Genomic DNA, 20851 nt, shown 5'->3' on the forward strand with positions numbered 1-20851 from the left:
ATTATTTAAATAATTATTTAAATAATATTATATAAATAATTATTTAAATAATTATTTAAACAACAGATTTAAACTTAGAAGCTGGGTTTTTGAAAAGTATAAGAAAGTAGAGAAACTTTTGACAAGTTACTATAAAGGAATAAATTCCAGTAACATTAGGAAATCCACCCTTAAAAACTCTACCATGCCTAGATGATTTTATGTACAAGCTCTATCAAAACATTAAAGAACATATAATTCTTGTGTTAAACCATTTTAATACAGACTATTTCCCACCCAATGTACTAGGATAGTACAATCTAGATCCTAAAACCAGACCAGTAGTTTTGTAAACCAGTGTACATAACTGCACTCAACAAGTAGAGGCCGATCCAGTTTAGGCACGTTAACATAGAAATCTTAGAATGAATGTAACTATGAATAACTCACATCTAGAAATATATTAAGGTAGTAATTTATTGTGTGCCTAGGTACCATGCTAAGCAGTTTATATGGATTATCTGAATCTTTTAAGAACCTTGAATGGTAGGTGCCATTCTACAGATAAGGGAATAAAGGCTAAAAGAAATTTATCATAATCAAGTGGCATTCATCCTAGGAATACAAGAATTGCTCAACCTCAGATTTTTTAATGTAATTACCAGCACCTGTGACATGGTAGTTCCATTACTCTCATGTAAGTTATCTCGTTAGTCTGTGAGGCTTTAAAATATAATTGTATAAACATATGATTTTATTTTATTTTTTTAAAGATTTTATTTACTTATTTGTCAGATCACAAGTAGGCAGAGAGGCAGGCAGAGAGAGAGGGAAGCAGGCTCCTTGCTGAGCAGAGAGCCCAATATGGGGCTCGATCCCAGATCCCTGAGATCATGACCCAAGCAGAAGGCAGCAGCTTAACCCACTGAGCCACCTAGGTGCCCCTAAATATATGATTTTGAAACTATAACCATTAACTGTTAGAATAGTTTTTCTTCTCTTACGTAATCATTATTAGTCTATTTTGTAGTATGCTAGAAAACCTTTCAAGAAGCAAGTCATTCATAGTTGTAAATACCAAAATCTAGTCTAATGTGTTTTTTAAATAAAGAATCCTGTTAACAATGATAACAAGGTTGAAAACTGTGAGAAGAAATACATTCCTTTTTTCTCTCACAGTTCTTTGTAGTGCCTTTCTTTCTTACAAGTAGTTTCTTACAAGTTTAAATTGTACCTTTTTTTAATATACCTGTGTAGATGTTGGTGATACTTCCTATAATCTAGGAAAAATAATCATATGTTTCTTAGGTACAAACTGTTTTGAAGGCAGTACACCAGAAGGAAGGACAAGAATTAACTGCTTTGCTGAGTGCGCCACATATTCAGGTAGAACATGAACAGAATGATACATGTGATTTTTCCAGTAGTCAAAGTCTCTGATAAGTCTCCTGGGGCTTGAAGAGACCTCAGACATTACCTCTGCAGCCTGTTTGGTTTATAACTCACACTGCAAAATAATTACTGTGTTGGAATAAATGTGTATACACACACACACATTATTTTTTGATTATATACTTTTATATTTAAAATTAATCACATTAGTTTTGAAATAACTTTGTTTTCTGTACAAAAATTCTTCCCTTTTTTGGTTGTATTTTCCATGTTGGGCCTTTAAATTGATTTTGTTATTATGAAATTTAATAAGCATTTAGGCTTTCATAACCCATCCCAGAGTTACCTTGTTATATGTAACACATTTTTTTTAATAGCTATAAGAACTACAGGGTTGCATCTATACTTCAATTAGAAAATTTGGAAGCAGATCTGAATATAAAAATAATTATTTTTTGTATATATAATAATATATATAATGTGTATATATTACATATATATGTAATATATATTACATATATTGCATATAATGTAATTAAATAATCTTCTAAAGCTTAGAATATTAGTCTGCGTAATTAGATTAAATTCTCTCTACAGAAATAAATCATGCTGCTACTTCAAATGCTGTGTATTTCTTTGAAACAGGCACTTTTACTGGCCCATGATAAGGTGGCTGAGCAGGAAATGCAGCTAGAACCCTTTGCAGATGAGAGAGTTTATGAAAGCATTGGCCAGTATGGAGGAGAAACTGTAAAAATAGTTCGTATAGAAAAGGCTCGAGATATTCCACTGGTAAGTGCTCCACATCTCTGATCTGAGATCCTTTCTACACAGGGATCTCATGTATGGCAGACAGCTGAAGACCCCTGTACACTTCTAGTAGTTTTTCTTTCCTTTTCTTTTTTAAAAAGATTTTATTTATTTATTTGACAGAGAGATACCGCGAAAGAGGGAACACAAGCAGGGTGAGTGGGAGAGGGAGAAGCAGATTCCCCGCTGAGCAGGGAGCCCTGGGTGCAGGCTCCATCCCAGGACCCTGGAATCATGACCTGAGCCAAAGATAGATGCTTAACGACTGAGCCACCCAGGCGCCCCTAGGTTTTCTTTTCTGAGGTTGATTTCCTGGAGTTCTTTTATGTCCTTATTTTGTCAGTTGAGAAAAATTTGTTCATCTTTTCTTACCTATAATTTGATGAAAATAATAGCTTGTAAAATAATTATTGAGGAACAAAGAAGGGACAAGTTATCTGCTTCATTATTCTCCCAACTTTTAAAAAAAAAGTAATTAGAAATTCTGATCTTTGCACTTCTATAATTCTTTTGAAATACAGTTACTTATATAGTTTACATATACTTAGATGTATTCCTTAATGTTAATATTTGTTTAATTTAAAAAAAATTTTTGTTTTTGTTTAATGTTTTTATTTTTATTTTTTTCTTATATTCAGCTAGCTAACATTTTTAGTGTTTTATATGTAAAACTTCTTCAATCTCTTTTCCAAGTCTGCTGCAGTTGCCTTAATTTTCTTTCTTTTATTTTCAGAGAAATAATCTTGAATCTTCATGTTTCAAATTAGGTCTTGAATAGTTTGGTACATAAAATAAGGACTGTATTTTATAGGCAGTTTATGTAACTAGGTTTTCCCCCCACCAGAAAAAAACGAACTGGGAAAGTCATAACAAAATTTTAAAATAAAAGTTTAGGAGAAAAATTTTACATATTCTGTCTACTTTTAAGCTTTATTCTGTGTTTCATATTTCAGTTTTTTAAGTGCGTATATTTCAGTTGTGAATAATACATTTTAATTTGAAATGGTGCTGCTATAATATTTAATATTTAATAATAAATGAGATTTTTCATCCCTTAATCATATTCTGAATTTTTAAAAAGGACTTTTATAGTTATGTCGTATACACTAATTATATCTTAGTATAACTATTTGAATAGCATCCAGCATATATAGAACAAATTTGATTTTAGGTCTTCACATTATTGTTAAGTAAGTGCATTTTTCTGTTGTTGTATACTTCAAAAGTCTGCTTGATTTTAGAATTCAAATGAAAACAGCATGTCAGAAGCAGAAACTCTTGTGAGGAAAATGGTCAACTTTCAAAGCTAATTATCATGTTTAGTTGTGTAAAGTTCATTTTTTTCTCAAGATAAATGAAGGCTAATATTGTTGAATAGAAACATTTAAATGAAGAAATGTTTAATTAAAAAGTACATTTTAAAATTAGATACTGGCTTTTTTTAGGGTGCTACAGTTCGTAATGAAATGGATTCTGTCATCATTAGTCGGATAGTAAAAGGAGGTGCTGCAGAGAAGAGTGGTCTGTTACATGAAGGAGATGAGGTTCTGGAAATTAATGGCATTGAAATTCGAGGGAAAGATGTCAATGAGGTTTTTGACTTGTTGGTAAGTTGATACAGAAGAATGACCGATAGGTTCTTAAAAGCTGGGTTTTTTTGTTATTTACTTAAAAATGCAATATTTAAAAAAAATATTAAGAACATTAGACAATTTCTAGCCTAAAATTCACATGATATAATTATTCCCACAATATTTATTAGTAGAGTTTTATTTTGGTGTGGTTAGCGCTGATATTTTTTTATCTTGAGCTTTCTTACTTCTAGGTATATTTTATTTGCCTCTGAAATCAGTAATATAACTAATTCTTCAACATGTATTTATTGAGTACCTGTTACGTGCTAGCCACTAGGAAAATAGTGACAAAACAAAGTCCATGCCCTCATCATTTTTTAAGTTCATTTTTTTTTGCATTTTCTTCAACTGATTGGTCTTTCCTTAACAATATTAGGTAATAGCATGGTATTAATGTACACTGTCCAATATAATAGCCACTAGCTACATGTGCTAGTTATTAAGATTTAAATAACATTCTATTCCCCATTCTTACTGGCTGCATTTCAGGTATTCAGGAGCAGTACGTAGCTGAGGCCCTCTATAATAAGATACAGAACATTTCCATCATCGTAGAAGTTTTTGTTGGACAGTGCCAATATAATCAGAAAGCCATTTAAAGTTAGTCTTTGAGGGCAATTTATGATCACTTTGTATATATCCACACACCAGATTCATAGTCTCATTTACTTAGCATCAGTGTTACAGTAGAATCTCTCCTATCTGCTGATGTTTGGTGAAGAATCTAGAAAACATCCTTACTTTCACCTATCCTCATTCATTGCTTTGGTAAAGCAGTGTCAGTAGTTGTTTTTAGGCCTCGTTTTATTGGCTGTTGTCTCTCTTGAGCACTACTCCCTGCAATGTCAGGACTAGAAGTTGTGATTACTATTCAGGCTGGAGGTATCTGAACAAGTCAGTCAGTGGTGTAGTGGGAAATAATAGTTGACAGTAACACTATTCAGTCAAAAAAACAGCGGGTGACAGAGACCAGGTATCTGGGAAGTAAGAGTATATTTGTGTATTTGCATCACTTTTCTAATCCTGGTCACAATTATTATTTCAAATTCTACTGTATTAAAATTGATGTTTGCCAGAGTAGATAACCCAGAACTGTTACAGCACTGTGGTATCTTCCAAACCTTCACTGTGAAATCTTCCTAAGTTTACACTAAATGGAAGACAAAAACCAAAGAGTTCTGGGCTTACGTTGCTTTCTCCAGTGGACCAGAACTACAGAATGCCACATTCCTGGGTAGCTCTACTATAATGGAATCCATGGAAAGTCTAATTTATGCTCCCTGATGAAATGGCATTCATCTTTACCAACTTTTTAAGAAGTCTTCTAGGGTATCCAGAATAGTTCAGTTTAAGGAATATTCATCATAACATCATAGAACATTTTTATAAAGATAGATTTTTTAAATAACCTCATCTTTCTATTACAGTCTGATATGCATGGTACTCTGACATTTGTTCTGATTCCTAGTCAACAGATCAAGCCTCCTCCTGCCAAGGAAACAGTAGTAAGTGATTTTTTTTTAATGTTCATTATTTATTGTCTGATGTCTACTGTTTAATTAATAAACTTTATTTTTTAGAGTAGTTTTAGGTTCACAGCAAAATTGAACAGAAAGTTACCACATATGCATAACTGCCTCCATTATCAGCATCTTGTATCATTTGCTACATCAATGAATCGATGCTTTCATTATTTCTCATTAGGATTCACTCTTGGTATTGTACATCCTTTGGGTTTTGATGAATGTATAATTTATATGTATCCACCATTGTATCATACAGAATAGTTTGCCCTAAAAATCCTCTGTGCTCTGCCTATTTATCACTTCCTTTCCCTCCTTAACCCATGGCAACCACTGATCTCTGTAATTTTGCCTTTTCCATAATGTCATATAGCTGGAATCATATAGTATGTAACCTTTCCAGATTGGCTTTTTTCATGAGTGGTAAGCATTTATGTTTCCTCCATGTCTTTCCTTAGCTTTTGGTAGCTTTTTTTTTCTTTTCTTTTTAAGCGCCAAATAATATTCCATTATCTGGTTATACAATAATTTATCCACTTACCTACCGAAGAATATCTCTGTTGCTTCCAAGTTTGGTAGTTACCAATAAAGCTGCCATAAACATCCTTGTGCAGGTATTTTTGTGTGGACATATTTTCATCTGATTTGGGTAAATACCAAGGAATCAAAAACTTAAATCCACACAGAAACTTACACATGAGTGTTTACTTTTGAGTATTAGAAATGTCTCTTTATTTATTTTTTATTTATTTATTAGATTTTTTTTTTTTTTATTAAAGCACAAGCAGCGGGAGGGGGAGTGGAGGAAAGACTACCCACTGAGCAGGGAGCCCAACATGGGGCTTGATCCCAGGACCTTGCCATGACCTGAGCTGAAGGCAGATGCTTCACTGACTAAGTCACGCAGGCACCCCTAGAAATGTCACTGTAATTATTTCTTTGATTCAACTAAAGGGTAAATTCAGTAGTTTCTATTTAAAGAAATATTAATATTTCAAATTTATTGAACTCTGAAAAGTAAAAAAGTAGAGTATACTTTTCTTCCAGAATTTCTTATGACTTCTAACTTGTCAGAAATTTTCTGTCATTATAGGTTGTTTATTTCACTTAAACATACTTAGAGTAGGGAGGAAAAGTGCTTTTACAAAGTATGCACAACTTTGGGGTACCTGGGTGGCTCAGCGGGTTAAGGCCTCTCCCTTCGGCTCAGGTCATGATCCCGGGGTCCTGGGACCGAGCCCTGCATCAGGCTTTCTGTTTGGCAGGGAGCCTGCTTCCCCCTCTCTCTGCCTGCCTCTCTGCCTACTTATGATCTCTGTTTGTGAAATAAATAAATAAAATCTTTTTTTAAAAAACAAACTTTTAAAATGCACAACTTTAACTCTGGAATATGTAGTGCTCTTTTATGTTAAACCTTTTTTTAACTAGCTGTAGTAACAGACTTAATTACTATAGGACCTAACAGTTCCACTCCTAGGTGGAGATTTGAAAACCTACATCCAAGAGAATTGAAAACTTACATCCTCACAAAAAAACATACATGAATGTGCATAGCAGCATTATATTATTAACCAGAAAATAGAAACAGCCTAAATATCTGCTAGCTGACAATTGGAAAGTAAAATGTGGTATATCCATAGAAAGGAATATTATTTGGCAATCAAAAGAAATAAAGTCCTGATATAATCTACAACATGCATGAACCTTGAAAAAATTAGGCTAAGTGAAAGAAGCCAGTCACAAAAGGCCATGTATTGGTTCATTTATATGAAATGTCCAGAATAAGTAAATCCAAAGAGACCAAAAGGAGTTTAGGTGTAGGGAAGGGGAGTTAAGAGAGCATGGGAGTGATTCCTAATGAGGGAAGGGGAGTTAAGAGAGCATGGGAGTGATTCCTAATGAGTATGGGGTTTCCTTTTGGGGTGATAAAAATGTAAAATTGTTCATGGTTGCACAATTCCGAATTTACTAAAAACTAATTGTATACAATAGTGACGTTTATAATGTATGAATTATTTCTCAGTAAAGCTGTTAAACTATAGACTTGAAAATGCTGAGTTACATGGAAGGCTGATGTATTGCGTCTGTTATTGTTAACTTTTACAAAAACTTAACACTTTGAAAGAGGACACAGTTTCATTTTTTTCCCCTCAATATTTCATCACAGTTATGCTTTATCTTTTGGCCATGATTCCACATCTTCCCTTTATTCCTTATGGAACATACTGAAGTTGATGTTGCATCTGCAACCTTCCTCCTGTTAAAGTTCTTTGTAAGAAGAAAAATTAGGAAATAGTTTGTTTCTGAATTCTGGCAGCCCCAGTCTCTGTGCCTTTTCCCATGTCTCTCCTGTGAACAAGAATTTGGCTATTAAATATAGTATCATGATCCAGTTGTATTTTAAAAAAAACATTTCTGGCTGTGTAGAAATTGAATTCGTAGAGCCAATAATGGAAGCAAGGAGATTTAGGAAACTGAATTCATTATAAAGTATGATGATGGTTTAAACTAGGATGATAGTATTGGTGGAAAAATGGATCAAGCTGTGTTCTAGAAGAAGAGATGGCAGGACCTTGTAATGAAGGTGGAGGGTAAAGGAAAGAGGAAGTAAGAAGCTTGAGTAACTAACTAGGCAGATAATGGTGCTAATTATTACTAAAGGGAAGTCTGAAGGAAAAACAGATTTGGGGAAAAAAATAAAGAGGTCCATTTTCCAGGTTTGAGGGGCATTCTGGTAGACATACTGACTACACAGAACTGACTGTATTGGAGTGCCTGGGTGTCTCCGTCATTTGGGCATCCAGCTCTTGGTTTCGGCTCAGGGCATGATCTCAGCTCCGTGTAGGGCTTTGTGCTTGTGGCGAGTCTGCTTGAGAGTCTCTTTCCCTTTCCTTCTGCCTGTCCCTATGCACTCTCTTTCTCTCTCACTCTAAAATAAATAAACCTTTAAAAAAAGAATACGTCAGTCTGGAATTCTAAGGAGAGATCTGGGCTATAGTTGTATTTACTGTGGGAAGAGCAGGTCAGAGGAGCAGTCTGTTTATATGTACTTGATGTATTTGCAAAATTTAAAAATAATTGTTTAAGGATGTTCACATTCATAGTTTATGTAAAGAGAACTGGGTTGGAAGGACAAGTTGAGAACCTTTGCTGTCAAATGTATTCACTTTTCTGTTAAAGGTATAAAATGTATTATCTAATTTTCATCTTAATTTTCTTTTTATTTGGAAGAGGATCTGGAATTTTATTATACAGTAAGGCTTTATGAATACATACTAGAAATACACAAAATACAGAAAATTTCAGTGTGTATTAGATGGACATCTGTTTTCAAGTTAGGGCATTTGCTGTATATTAAGTTTGCTATTACCCTAAGGTTCATATTTCTGTCTGCCTTCTACTAAGTATCTTTTGGATGTCCCATTGATACTCCAAACTTCACTTGTGAAAAAAATGGAAGCAAACAATCTTTTTTTTTTTTTTTTTTTTTTTTTTAAAGATTTTATTTATCTGTTTAAAAGAAAGAGCATGCATGCACATGAGCAGGGGAGGGGGGCAAGTGGCAGAAGCAAACTTCCTGCTGCTGAGCAAGGAGCCCAATGCAGGGCTCCATCGCAGGACCCTGGAATCATGACCTGAGCTGAAGGCAGATACTTAACCAGCTGAGCCACCCAGACACCCAAAGATAATCCTTCTTGAGTGGGGATTGGGAGGTGCAATCTCAGGTTGGAGATGGATTTTGAAAACTGTTACTTGACACCGGAAAGGCTTTTCTTGATGCAACCCTTAATTTTACACTGTGAATGAGGGGTAAAGTTTAGGCCAAGCTAAAGGAAAATATACTCTCATTCTTTTCTCCCCACCAATAATTTAAAATTCAAAATAAATAAATCTATAATAAGATAGTAATAAAATAATAAATAAATAAATAAAAACTGAAAAGGAAAATTATGTTGGAGCACTGACTCCCTTAGGAAAGATGTAAATAAATTGATGAGTCATTATCTCTTACCATATCCCCATCGTTAGGACTTAAGATGTGAATAGCTTACGAGCTTATGGGTACTAATAAAAGGCAAAGACAAAAATGTTAAGCTAGAAGATAATTGTCTTTAAACAATTCTATAACCCTATCATTTAAAATTTAGAAGATTTTGTTTTATGTAGAAAACAAACACTGTTTTGGTCAGATACATTGTACTGTTACTACAGTATTGTTCGCCCCTGGGGTTTTCTATAAGGGTCCTCATCTCTCCATTTTAAAAAGGGCTCTATTGGGGGCTCCTCAGTGGCTCCATTTGTTTATTTCTGCTCAGGCCATGATTTTAGGGTCATGAGATGGAGACCCTAAGGGTTCATGGGGCTCCAGGCTGGGTGTGGAGCCTGTTTAAGATTCTCTCTCCCCTTCTCTACTCCCCTCTCTCCATCACTTAAAAAAGTGAGGAGGGGGGCTCTGTTTTCTTTTGTATGGTAAACTAAATTAGCCACTAACAGAGCTGGAGAAGAAAGATGGATGAAGATAACTTCTAGCACTAATTAGAATTGATCAGTTAAAATATATGGATAGAAGTCACATAGAGCATGTGCTTGTGCTAAAGGTATTGCTCAGACTTTAACTCAGCCAAATGGGTCATATCTGATGTGAAATAAATCTTGCTCTTAATTTTAGGGGGTACATTTTAAACAGCACTAGATAAACTTGTTATATAAGCAAAGCATTTTTCCTCTGTACTGTTCTTAGTCTACAGAGAGAGAAAGGCCCCATTCCAAACCAAATCTGAATAGTCAAGTGGTGGCAACACCTAGGCAAGAGGAGAGAGAAACTCATCTCTGGCTGATTTTGTTGACCTTTGGCAAAAGTCACAAACCTAGATACAGCCTCCACAGCAGTCTAGTTTCCCTCAGGGTAGCAGTTCCTAAGGTTTTAAGGTACACCTTTTTTTTTTTTTTTTAAGATTTTATTTGACAGCTCAAGCAGGGGGATCAGCAGACAGAGGGAGAGGGAGAAGCAGACTCCCCGCTGAGCAGGGAGGCTGATGCGGGAGCTCAGTTCCAGGACCTTGGGATCATGACCCGAGCCAAAGGCAGATACCCAACTGACTGAGGCACCCAAGCACCACTTATGGTACATTTTAAATTGCATGTATATAACGATTACCCAGGGAAGCTAGTTAAAGTACAGAATGCTGAAGTTTGAGATGTGGCATAAGAATTTAGTATTTTGATAAACATTCTAGGCAGGTGATCTCAGCAGAACACTTTGAAAATGTGCTGGATATTGCTTTCAGAAAGTTACTAGATAAAATCATCAGTCAGGTGACCAAGTTAGTCTGATTTCACAGATCTCTAAAAGCCTGATAACAAAAATGATACCTTCACTACCTTAAATAATTCCTGTAATTCCATATTTAGATTTCCAAGACTTTTTGGCTAAAATGCAACAAATTTAAGCAGATTTTGGAAGCATTGATTGACAGAGATGATAAGCAGAAGTTTTTTTGATAATCCTACATATTAGGTACTTCTAGATTATACTACATCTTATGCCAAGATTACAAAATTGTATATATATATATATATATATACAATTGTATAATTGTATAATTGTATATATATATATATATATATATAACCCAGTCTTCAACTCTGTTTTGATTCTCTGCTAACCTCATAGAACTCTCTAAAGTTCACTTTTGGTTTTACCTGGCAAAGTTTTCAAGATTTTAATCAAAACTCTGTTTTCACATCAAGAACAAGGCTTATTAGGATACTCTGTAGTTGAAATTCAGCAGAACACTGTCAGAATGAATGAGGTCTCTTCATCATTAACCCGAGTGAATACTGTGTGATTGTATTTGTATGAAGTAAAATACCAGGGAAAGTAATCTGTGCTTCCAGGAATCAGGATGCTGTTTACTCTTGGAGGACATTAGGGTGGTTAGTGACTGACAGGGGCATGAGGCAGGGCTTTTGGGGTTGTTGGTGATATTCTGATTCTTGATTTGGGTGCTAGTTAAACAGGTATGTTTCATTTGTGAAAATTCACTGGCCATACACTTAATGATCTTTGTGTGCTATTGAACTTATGGAGTACATCCATGAAAAGCAACCCCCCAAAACAGACTAGCGTGTAAATTCTACATTTTTTAAAAGATTTTATTTATTTATTTGAAGAGACAGCGAGAGAGGGAACACTAGCAGGGGAAGTAGGAGAGGGAGAAGCAGGCTTCTCACTGAGTAGGGAGCCCAATGAGGGGCTCAATCCCAGGACCCTGGGATCATGACCAGAGCCGAAGGCAGATGCTTAATGACTGAGCCACCCAGGCGCCCCTAAATTCTACCTAACTGGATCATTTAATTGCTTTACCTCAGTGTTGTTATTTGTATATATTAGGACTTCGATTTCTTCATTTCCTCTTTACAGTATTTAGTAATACATTTTTCTGAAATTATAAAAATATCTAATGACACACAAGCATAATTTCTGAAAGAGGCTGCTGCTTCCATGAGAATTCTTGGTTATGCCTTACTGTAGAGGGAGATAATATATATCTTTATCACTTAGAAAGTGATCAGATTTCATCTCCATCATCATTGATTGAGAACAGTCAGTTTTGTGTTTTAGGAGCTCTAAAGGATAGACTGTCTTATCATAAAACAGTTTTCGAGGCAGACCATTATTATCTTTATGATAGGTGGCCTCAACTATGACAAGGGTAAAAGGCTTAGTTAAGGAAAGACAAATAACAATTGGATAGAAAAGGACTCTGGATTATAAGATTCTTAGGATGTCAATCAGTTGCTTGGCTCATTGAGCTGCAGTTTAACCTATATGGGGCAGAAACACTCATTGTGCACAGGTGTTAGATTTCATTAGATGAAAATGGACTATTTATAGATTTTGGAAAAGCCACTTAACCAGGTGAGATGAAAATTACAGATGGAGAAGTTGAAAAGAATATTAATTCCTTCATAACTTCTTAGAATTAAGATGACTTTGTTATATCTTATGGAGGTGTTTTGGAGCAAGGAAGACAGGCAGTAACTTAGCTTTCAAGAAGATGCATGTGAATTCTTACCTACCTTTAATGCTGTAAGTCTCACACATTTTTGGATATGAAAAAATATATTGTTAGCAAAAATTATAACTAGTACCATTGTTAAATCTCAAAGCCTACAAATAGAACACAAAAGGAATTTATTATAAATTTGATTGAGATGATTTTTGCAGTTTGGGGTGTGATTGTTTATGAACCTAAACACATCCCTTTGAAAGAACAGAGAAGTCAAAGGCACAGTTACACTGACCATGTATTCAAGAAGGAAAGACAGCACTGGGGAAACTGACACTCTCCTATAAAGGTGACAGATGTGGTTAGGTGTAGTCTACCTTTCCACGTGGTTGTGGTTTAGAAATTACATACCTTATTGCAGAGTCATTGTTTTCAAAGGTCAGGGAAGAAGAGTGGAAGGGTTTCGGTTACATTCCCTCCTGCTTCTCTCAAGCCTTTGAGGCCCCTGAGCACTTCAGGCTTGTTAGTGGCTAACAGTGTGATGCTCTGCTTACTCTCATATGGTTCTGTTTGTGTGTTTTTTACTCTTGTACATGTTTTCAGTCAACAGAGAGATGAACTTAATTGCAGAAAACAGAGAAGCCTGAGAAAATACGGCTGTTATTTAACTAAACCTCCTCGCTTTCAACTCATAATTGCTTTACACTAATGGAAAATTATAACATTTTAATGTTTATGCTGAATATTTTGTGTTATCATATCATCATTACTGTTGTTTTGAATTTTACCCTTTTTATCTTTTAGATCCATGTGAAAGCTCATTTTGATTATGACCCCTCGGATGACCCTTATGTTCCATGTCGAGAATTAGGTCTATCTTTTCAAAAAGGGGATATACTTCATGTCATCAGTCAAGAAGATCCAAATTGGTGGCAAGCCTACAGGGAAGGGGATGAAGATAATCAGCCTCTAGCTGGGCTTGTTCCAGGTAAAAGACAATATGATAGAACATATTTAAAAGAACATTTAAAATACAAGCCTTCTCAGGGAAAAACTCACTTTTATATGTCTTTTAAAAAACGATGTAATTACTTTTTCATGCAGTTGGGTCTTTATATATATTAATAAGTTCACAGAAAGCTCTATTTTAAAACCTAAAAACTAAAAACAAATTTTATCTATACTCAGTTCAGAGAATGAGGAATGGGCTTCTTATGTTAACTTTAAAGGATGATGCTACACCCTTTGGTTTTTCACAGTAACCTGGGACATTCCTCTAGAAACCCTGGAGTATTGAGTAGCCATCATGTTCTACTTGGTGCTTGTGCCAGATAGCAATTTGATATCTTCTCATGCCATCTTTAGCCCATAAATATTTAGAACTAGAGTATATTGACTGATTACATTGAATTTCTGAAAGATGCATCAGGAGATTTGGGTGATATCATTTGTAAGTCTTTTATAGGACAAGTAAATAGATCTACCTTAGTTTGAGTTTCATGATGGTTTTAAGTGTTAGAAGATTTAAGAGGTCATATTGTCCACCTCCCATTAATGTCTGCTGCCATTACAACAGTCTATATACATATGTACTATAAAAATGTTCCAAAGAAGTACCTGACTCTAATGCTTTTAAACATTTTGATATGTAACTTATCAAAATTATTTTGTTCCTTATTTTTTTTCTTGAATGTCAAAATCAGATACTTATTTTTTTATTACTTATTTTTAAATTTTAATGCTCTTAAAATTTCCCCTCTAATCATAGTTACTTATTTTTACTAAGAATGCAGATCTGTATAGCATAAGATAACCTGGTTATCTTGAATACTTCTTATGTGTGCCAAACTCTGTGTTCATGTTTTTGCTGTGCTCTTAGGAAGTGCACTAAATTCTACAGATTATCCCAACATAGATGGAATTTGCTTATTGATTTCAAAGAATCCTTGGCTTGAAACAAAAAGAACTGGATATAAAAATTGTAGAAGTAGAACTCTATTCCAGATTTTCTAAGTAAAACCACTTTTATCCTCCCGAAAAAATACATTTGATTTTAAGGTAGATATCTGAAAGAAGATGAAAGTCAAAAACTTCAAAAGCCTCCTATATTAAAATCTTAATTCTAAGAGGAAAAACATTGTATATTTTTTATTTATTTTTATCAGTGGTAGCTTAAAGGTGGAAATAAAAAATCATTAAAACATACCCATGTACACTGTATATATAGAAGAAGGGATTGAGAATAATAAATGCAAGGGGATATATTGAGTGCTATCTTAAAAAAGTAATGAATGCTCACATATTTTGTGAAGTTAACTCCTAGAATTAATTTGTTTGATTTGAGATGATTCTAAATGATCTAGCATAGTACTTTCCACATAGTGAGTACACAGTGAAAGCTTTGTAAAAATTGAACTATTAGATTTTCTATCACTGGTTTCTTATCTTTTCTAATAGATGATATGTCTATATTCTAGTAATACCTGTCCTAGGATTGGTTGATAGTGAGGTTGAAACCTAATACTTTAAACATTTGGAGGCTTATTATCATAGCTGACATACTTTCATATGGTGGCAGAAAGATTTAAAAGGGAATGTAACCAAAGAGTTGCTTCTGGTATTTTCCCTGGGTTAAAAAACAAAAACTTATATTCTTTTGTCTTATATTTTACTCTCTTTTCTTTCTGCTATTAAGGGAAAAGCTTTCAGCAGCAAAGGGAAGCCATGAAGCAAACCATAGAAGAAGACAAGGAGCCAGAAAAATCAGGTTGGACACTTAATATTTGACATTAATGAAAGGCTTCTTAGGTCTCCATCTGGATCTATGTTTAAATTTACATACCAGGGGGCGTCTGGGTGGCTTAGTCGGTTAGGCAGCCAGCTCCTGATTTCAGCTCAAATTACGATCTCAGGATCCTGGGATGGAGCCCCACATTGGGTTCGTCACTCATTGGGGAGTCTGCTTGAGGATTCTCTCTCTCCTGCCCCTCCCCCTGCTCATGCTAGCTCACTCCTTCTCTCTCTCTCTCAAATCTTTTTTAAAGATTGCATATCAGTTAGAAGTGTCAAAAAATATGTGTTCATGGTAAGAGTGATATGAGAGGCAAAGCTAATTATCTTAAAACTTTAAAGAAAGGACTGGATTTAAGTACTAAAGATCATCTGTAGGGGCGTCTGGGTGGCTTATTTGGTTAAGTGACTGCCTTCGGCTCAGGTCATGATCCTGGAGTTCCAGGATCAAGTCCTGCATCAGGCTTCCTGCTCAGCAGGGAGTCTGCTTCTCCCTCTGCTTCTCCCTCTCACCCTCCCCACTCTCATGCTCGCTTGTTCTTTGTCTCACTCTGTCTCTCAAATAAATAAATAACATTTTTTAGAAATTAAAAAAAAAGATCATCTGTAATGTGAGACTCCCTGAAAAATAATTCTGTACAACAGTGTGTGTTTATAAATTTAAATGGAAAACTACTTGAGGGGCACCTAGGTGGCTCAGTGGGTTAAGCCTCTGCCTTTGGCTCAGGTCATGGTCTCAGGGTCCTGGGATCGAGTCCCACATCGGGCTCTCTGCTCAGCAGAGAGCCTGCTTCCCTCTTTCTCTCTGCCTGCCTCTCTGCCTACTTGTGATCTCTGTCAGATCAATAAATAAAATCTTAAAAAATAAATAAATAAAGCTACTTGAGTTTTTCGATTTCAAATATGTAGCTTTGTTCAAGGAAGCAAGTACCACATTTACAGTTATGCTTTTAATTGTTCAACAGGAAAACTATGGTGTGCAAAGAAGAATAAAAAGAAGAGGAAAAAGGTTTTATATAATGCCAATAAAAATGATGGTGAGTTTGGGTGCACCTGGGTGGCTCAGTCAGTTGGGGGTCTTTTTTTTTTTTAATTAACATAAAATGTATTATTAGCCCCAGGGGTACAGGTCTGTGAATCACCAGAGTTTACACACTTCATAGCACATACCTTCCCCAGTGTCCATAAATCCACCACCCTCTCCCGACCCCCCTCCTCCCAGCAACCCTCAGTTTGTTTTGTGAGATTAAGAGTCTTATGGTTTGTCTCCCTTCCGATCCCATCTTGTTTCATTTATTCTTTACTACCCCCCAAACCCCCCACATTGCCTCTCAACTTCCTCATATCAGGGAGATGGGCGTCCAGCTCTTGATTTTGGCTAAGGTCATGATCTCAGGGTTGTGAGATCAGCCCTGAGTTGGGTTCTACACTGGGTGTGGAGCCTGCTTAAGATTCTCTCTCTCCCTCACCCTCTACCCCTCTCTCCCCCCACCACATCCCCGTTCCTCCCCCACCAAAAATGATGGTGAGTTCTACTAGATATAGCTGGATTTATATCTGAAAGAGGTCCATATCTAACACTTGAAATAAATTAAACTTCTGTTTTTCAGAGAGTTATATTTCTTATCCTCTTTTGCTTCTTAATGTAAGATGTGCTTGAGAAGGTCATTTCACAGAAATTTTTTTTTTTTTTGAATCCTAGGAGTAATGCAGCATTTTGAACTTAGAGAAAAACTGACATAAAAATTAGGGATGCCTGGGTGGCTCAGTTGGTTAAGCAGCTGCCTTCGGCTCAGGTCATGATCCCAGCGTCCTGGGATCGAGTCCCACATCGGGCTCCTTGCTCGGCAGGGAACCTGCTTCTCCCTCTGCCTCTGCCTGTCATTCTGTCTGCCTGTGCTCGCTCTCTCTCTGATAAATAAATCTTAAAAAAATAATTAAAGTACAGTTTAACATTATAGTGTTAATAGTTTCCTCTGTTTATCCTACTTAAATTCTTTGTGAAATTAATAGATGCCTCTAAACAAAATCTAACAATATAATTGTATTTTAAGTAAAAAATGATTATTTTGTGTATAATAACTCATGTCACTGAGGCAGCCCATTCCACAGAACCTGCTCCCTGCTGGCTGAGTCAAGTACATAGAGTTATTTTGTTTTATTACTAAAATTAAAAAAATGTTTAAGTGTAATGTCTCTTCATATCAAAGACTCTAATAACACAAGGCATGTATTCCCAAGTGACAGCTGTCTGCTGGACCTCAGTGATGACGTTGTCTCTCTATTAGGTACCTACTATCTTAGTTCAACAGTTTCCACCACACCCAGTTTTTATAAACTCAGCCTGATTTTACTGCTTTTCATTACCTTCTTGGTTCATCCTTTAGTGCATTAGAATTGTCTACTCCTGCTTCAGTTCTTGTCAGAAAGAAGCCAAATAAATTAAGCAAAGGGACTCCTTAACTTCCATAAGCGAAGGATCTTAACTTATGAGGAAATGTCATTTTATCATCAGCATTCATACAGTTTATAAGTCTTATTCTCTCAATACCTTCAGATTTTTTTTTTCAGGCAGCATAAATTAAACATGAAAATAAAATGTTATAGATTATTGAAAAACCCCATTTAAAACTAAATCTGCAGTTCAATTTACTTTTTTTCCAAATAAACATCATTAATACTAACTGAAACATTGTGTAGCTAAGATTTATTGAATTTTTAATCCTTTTCTCTGTATTTGGATAAGTGATTAGTATCTGTTTCTTCATCCTTTGAAACACACTACATTGGTTCTGCTTTAACAGCTATTACTCTACAGAAAACCTGCAAATCTGAAGCTTACAGATGTATAACGAAAGCGTTTATAAATAAAAATGCCGCCACAATCTGATTGAACATGTTACAAGAAAGAACTCTGATTTTTCAGAGGACGGAGCATTTTGGGAGGGGCAGGAATTACACTTTCGTTCATAATGGTGTCATCATAATGAATATTTTTTATTAATAATAACTATCATTTATAATAACCATTCTTTTCCAGGGGCAGAACTATATGCTTTAGATGACTTCATCTGTTTAGGTTTCACAATAAATTCCTTGAGATTATGGATTAATAAATTGAGGTTCAGATGTTAAAGATCTGCTTAAGTTCTCTTAAAGCTAATACAGAGTTAGAATTTAGACAAATACAGTTTGAGTTCCTGCTTTGCACTCTGTGCTAAGCACTGGCAAGACTAAAATGATTGCCTGGCCCTTTGGAACTTACAGCTGAGTGTGACTATACAGCTGATGCTCTTCCCTGGTTGGGGGAAGTAATATGAGTGGGAAGATGACAGGCTGCTTGTTGTCTGCCTTTGTTTCTTACTACTTGACCGTTCTGATTTCATCTGGATTATGGGCTTTAGGAATGTTACCTACCTATCACAATTTATACCTCTTTTTGAATCATGACCTCAGGTTAGTATTAGTATTCTAAGTTTGGATAGCACAAACTGTTTTCAAGTTGTAATCACAGAAGAGTGTTCCTACTTTCTCTGATAACACTAGTTTGTATGTAGCCACTATTTTAAATATTTGTCCATGCCAGGTATTACGCTTAGCATATATATTGTGTCTGATCCTTAAACCAACCCTCTTAGTATTTGTATCCCCGTTTTATGAAAATGACAGACCATACTCTCATTAGTTCATCCCCTGGTGCCCCATCCTCTGTCAGAATATGGGCTCCAACCAGCTGTTTTACAGTACCAGCAGTACAAGTAGTTTTATTGTATTAAAACTATGAAAAAAGAGAAGCAATAAAGGCTTCTAGAAGGATTAATATATTGTCTTATTTATTTTCATAGTATTGGGAAGTATAATTGACATTGGAAAGTATTCATATAATCCTACCCAGTTATTACTTCTCTTGATTAAAAAAGTTAAGTGTTTTTAATAATAAATTTTGCTTCTTTCCAATTGTTTTGGAAGATCTGTGTCTTTATTACATGGCAATAATTCTACCTGAAGGGCTTAACTTTTTTTTTCCCAAAGATTATGACAATGAAGAGATCTTAACTTATGAGGAAATGTCACTTTATCATCAGCCAGCAAATAGGAAAAGACCTATCATTTTGATTGGTCCACAGAACTGTGGCCAGAATGAATTGCGTCAGAGGCTCATGAACAAAGAAAAAGACCGCTTTGCATCTGCAGTTCCTCGTAAGTTTGGATGCATTCCCATTTTTCTTTGCTTTTCAGTTGACCACCTTAGAACCTGACTGGAGGGAAATTTTTCATCCAATTCATCAAAACAATTTTGCCCAGGAAAGAGGAACTTTGTTTAATAAACTCTTTTGAGAATTTTTAACTCAAAATAGTCATTATTGAGAAACTTCAGTTTTTCCTATGGTACTAATTATTTTCTAAATGAATTTCAATTTGGGCTTTATAAAATGACCTATTCAATACGGAATCAGTTCCTGGTTTTTTTAAACTGATGCAGAAGAGAAAAATGTAGATCTAATCTCTGAACATAGAAGTTTCTGTTTAGATTATATAATACCCGGGGGGTGGGGAGGGTTAAAAAAAAAAAAAAAAAAAACTTAATGGAAATAAACCAGGATAAGATGAGTGGCAGTGTTTTAAATGTGAGAAGTAATTTAAAGTGTAAGCATAAAATGTGTTTAGGCAATTAAATATGACTATTATTAAGTTACTAAAACCATACTTTTATTCATTTCTCAGTCTAGAAATAAAATGAATCAGTGTTAAACACATGGGCTCTTAAGATTTCCTCAATTCATCTTTTTATGTTTCATCTATATTACAAAATTGAAATTTTCCCTAACTAGCAGAATTATCCCCCAGCCTTACTCTGATCCATGCCTGTTATTTTTACCTGATTTTGTTTGCCTAGATACAACTCGGAGTAGGCGAGACCACGAAGTAGCTGGTAGAGATTACCACTTTGTTTCACGGCAAGCATTTGAAGCAGACATTGCAGCTGGAAAGTTCATTGAACATGGTGAATTTGAGAAAAATTTGTATGGAACCAGCATAGATTCAGTACGGCAAGTGATCAACTCTGGCAAAATATGTCTTCTAAGTCTTCGTACGCAGGTAAATAAAGTATCATACATTTTTTTTCCCCCACTGATCCTCTACATTTTTTAATGGACAAAGAAGCTTAGTCTCTACTATTTTAGTTATAAACATTTGCTATAAGAAAAGCATAAATAGTTTTACTAATTGCCTTCAGAATTCCTTATATTACTTGGGCTAGCATATTTATCAAAGAAATTAGAGCCGTTAAGCACATTGTCTTAGTTAATGTTTTTAGATAGAAAAGGGCGTATTTTTGTAATCCCTATTTTGGTAGAGTGCTTAAGTTTAGAAACACACAGTCACCCAATGGCAAAGGCAGGGTCAAAACCAGCCTCCTAAATTAAGCAGTCTGCTTTTCCTCGTGTGTACTTTTCTAGAACTTCTTTTGTGTATGTGTGTGGGCATTTAGACCCTGGCACATGGTAATATTACTGCTTATTTCTGCTTCCTCCAAAATGGATTTTGAATATAGGTCTTTTATAGTCTTTAAGTGATCTTATTAGAAGATATTTTAGCATTACAGTTGTAGACCTTCAGTGTCATTCATTTTTATTTATTTCATTATATAAAGAGGGCAAGCTGATTGTGTGTGTGTGTGTGTGTGTGTGTGTGTGTGTGTGTGTGT

The 20851-nt window shown here is 35.2% G+C and overlaps 1 protein-coding gene across 5 annotated transcripts in view; it reads left to right on the forward strand.

The window, feature by feature from the left end:
* Positions 1-20851, forward strand: part of MPP5 (membrane palmitoylated protein 5) — a 75925-nt gene that overhangs the window by 45760 nt on the left and 9314 nt on the right. For 4 of the 5 annotated variants that reach the window (XM_032344546.1, XM_032344548.1, XM_032344547.1 and 1 more), the window contains 9 exons: positions 1288-1365; positions 2017-2163; positions 3627-3788; positions 5243-5320; positions 13156-13339; positions 15047-15118; positions 16107-16178; positions 19174-19341; positions 20039-20241. In XM_032344546.1, the coding sequence (XP_032200437.1) occupies positions 1288-1365; positions 2017-2163; positions 3627-3788; positions 5243-5320; positions 13156-13339; positions 15047-15118; positions 16107-16178; positions 19174-19341; positions 20039-20241 (1164 nt within the window). The remainder of the gene's footprint in view (positions 1-1287; positions 1366-2016; positions 2164-3626; positions 3789-5242; positions 5321-13155; positions 13340-15046; positions 15119-16106; positions 16179-19173; positions 19342-20038; positions 20242-20851) is intronic. The other variant, XM_032344550.1, reaches the window with a different exon arrangement.

The sequence above is a fragment of the Mustela erminea genome, chromosome 5 (genome assembly GCF_009829155.1).
Source record: "Mustela erminea isolate mMusErm1 chromosome 5, mMusErm1.Pri, whole genome shotgun sequence".
Classification (NCBI taxonomy): domain Eukaryota; kingdom Metazoa; phylum Chordata; class Mammalia; order Carnivora; family Mustelidae; genus Mustela; species Mustela erminea.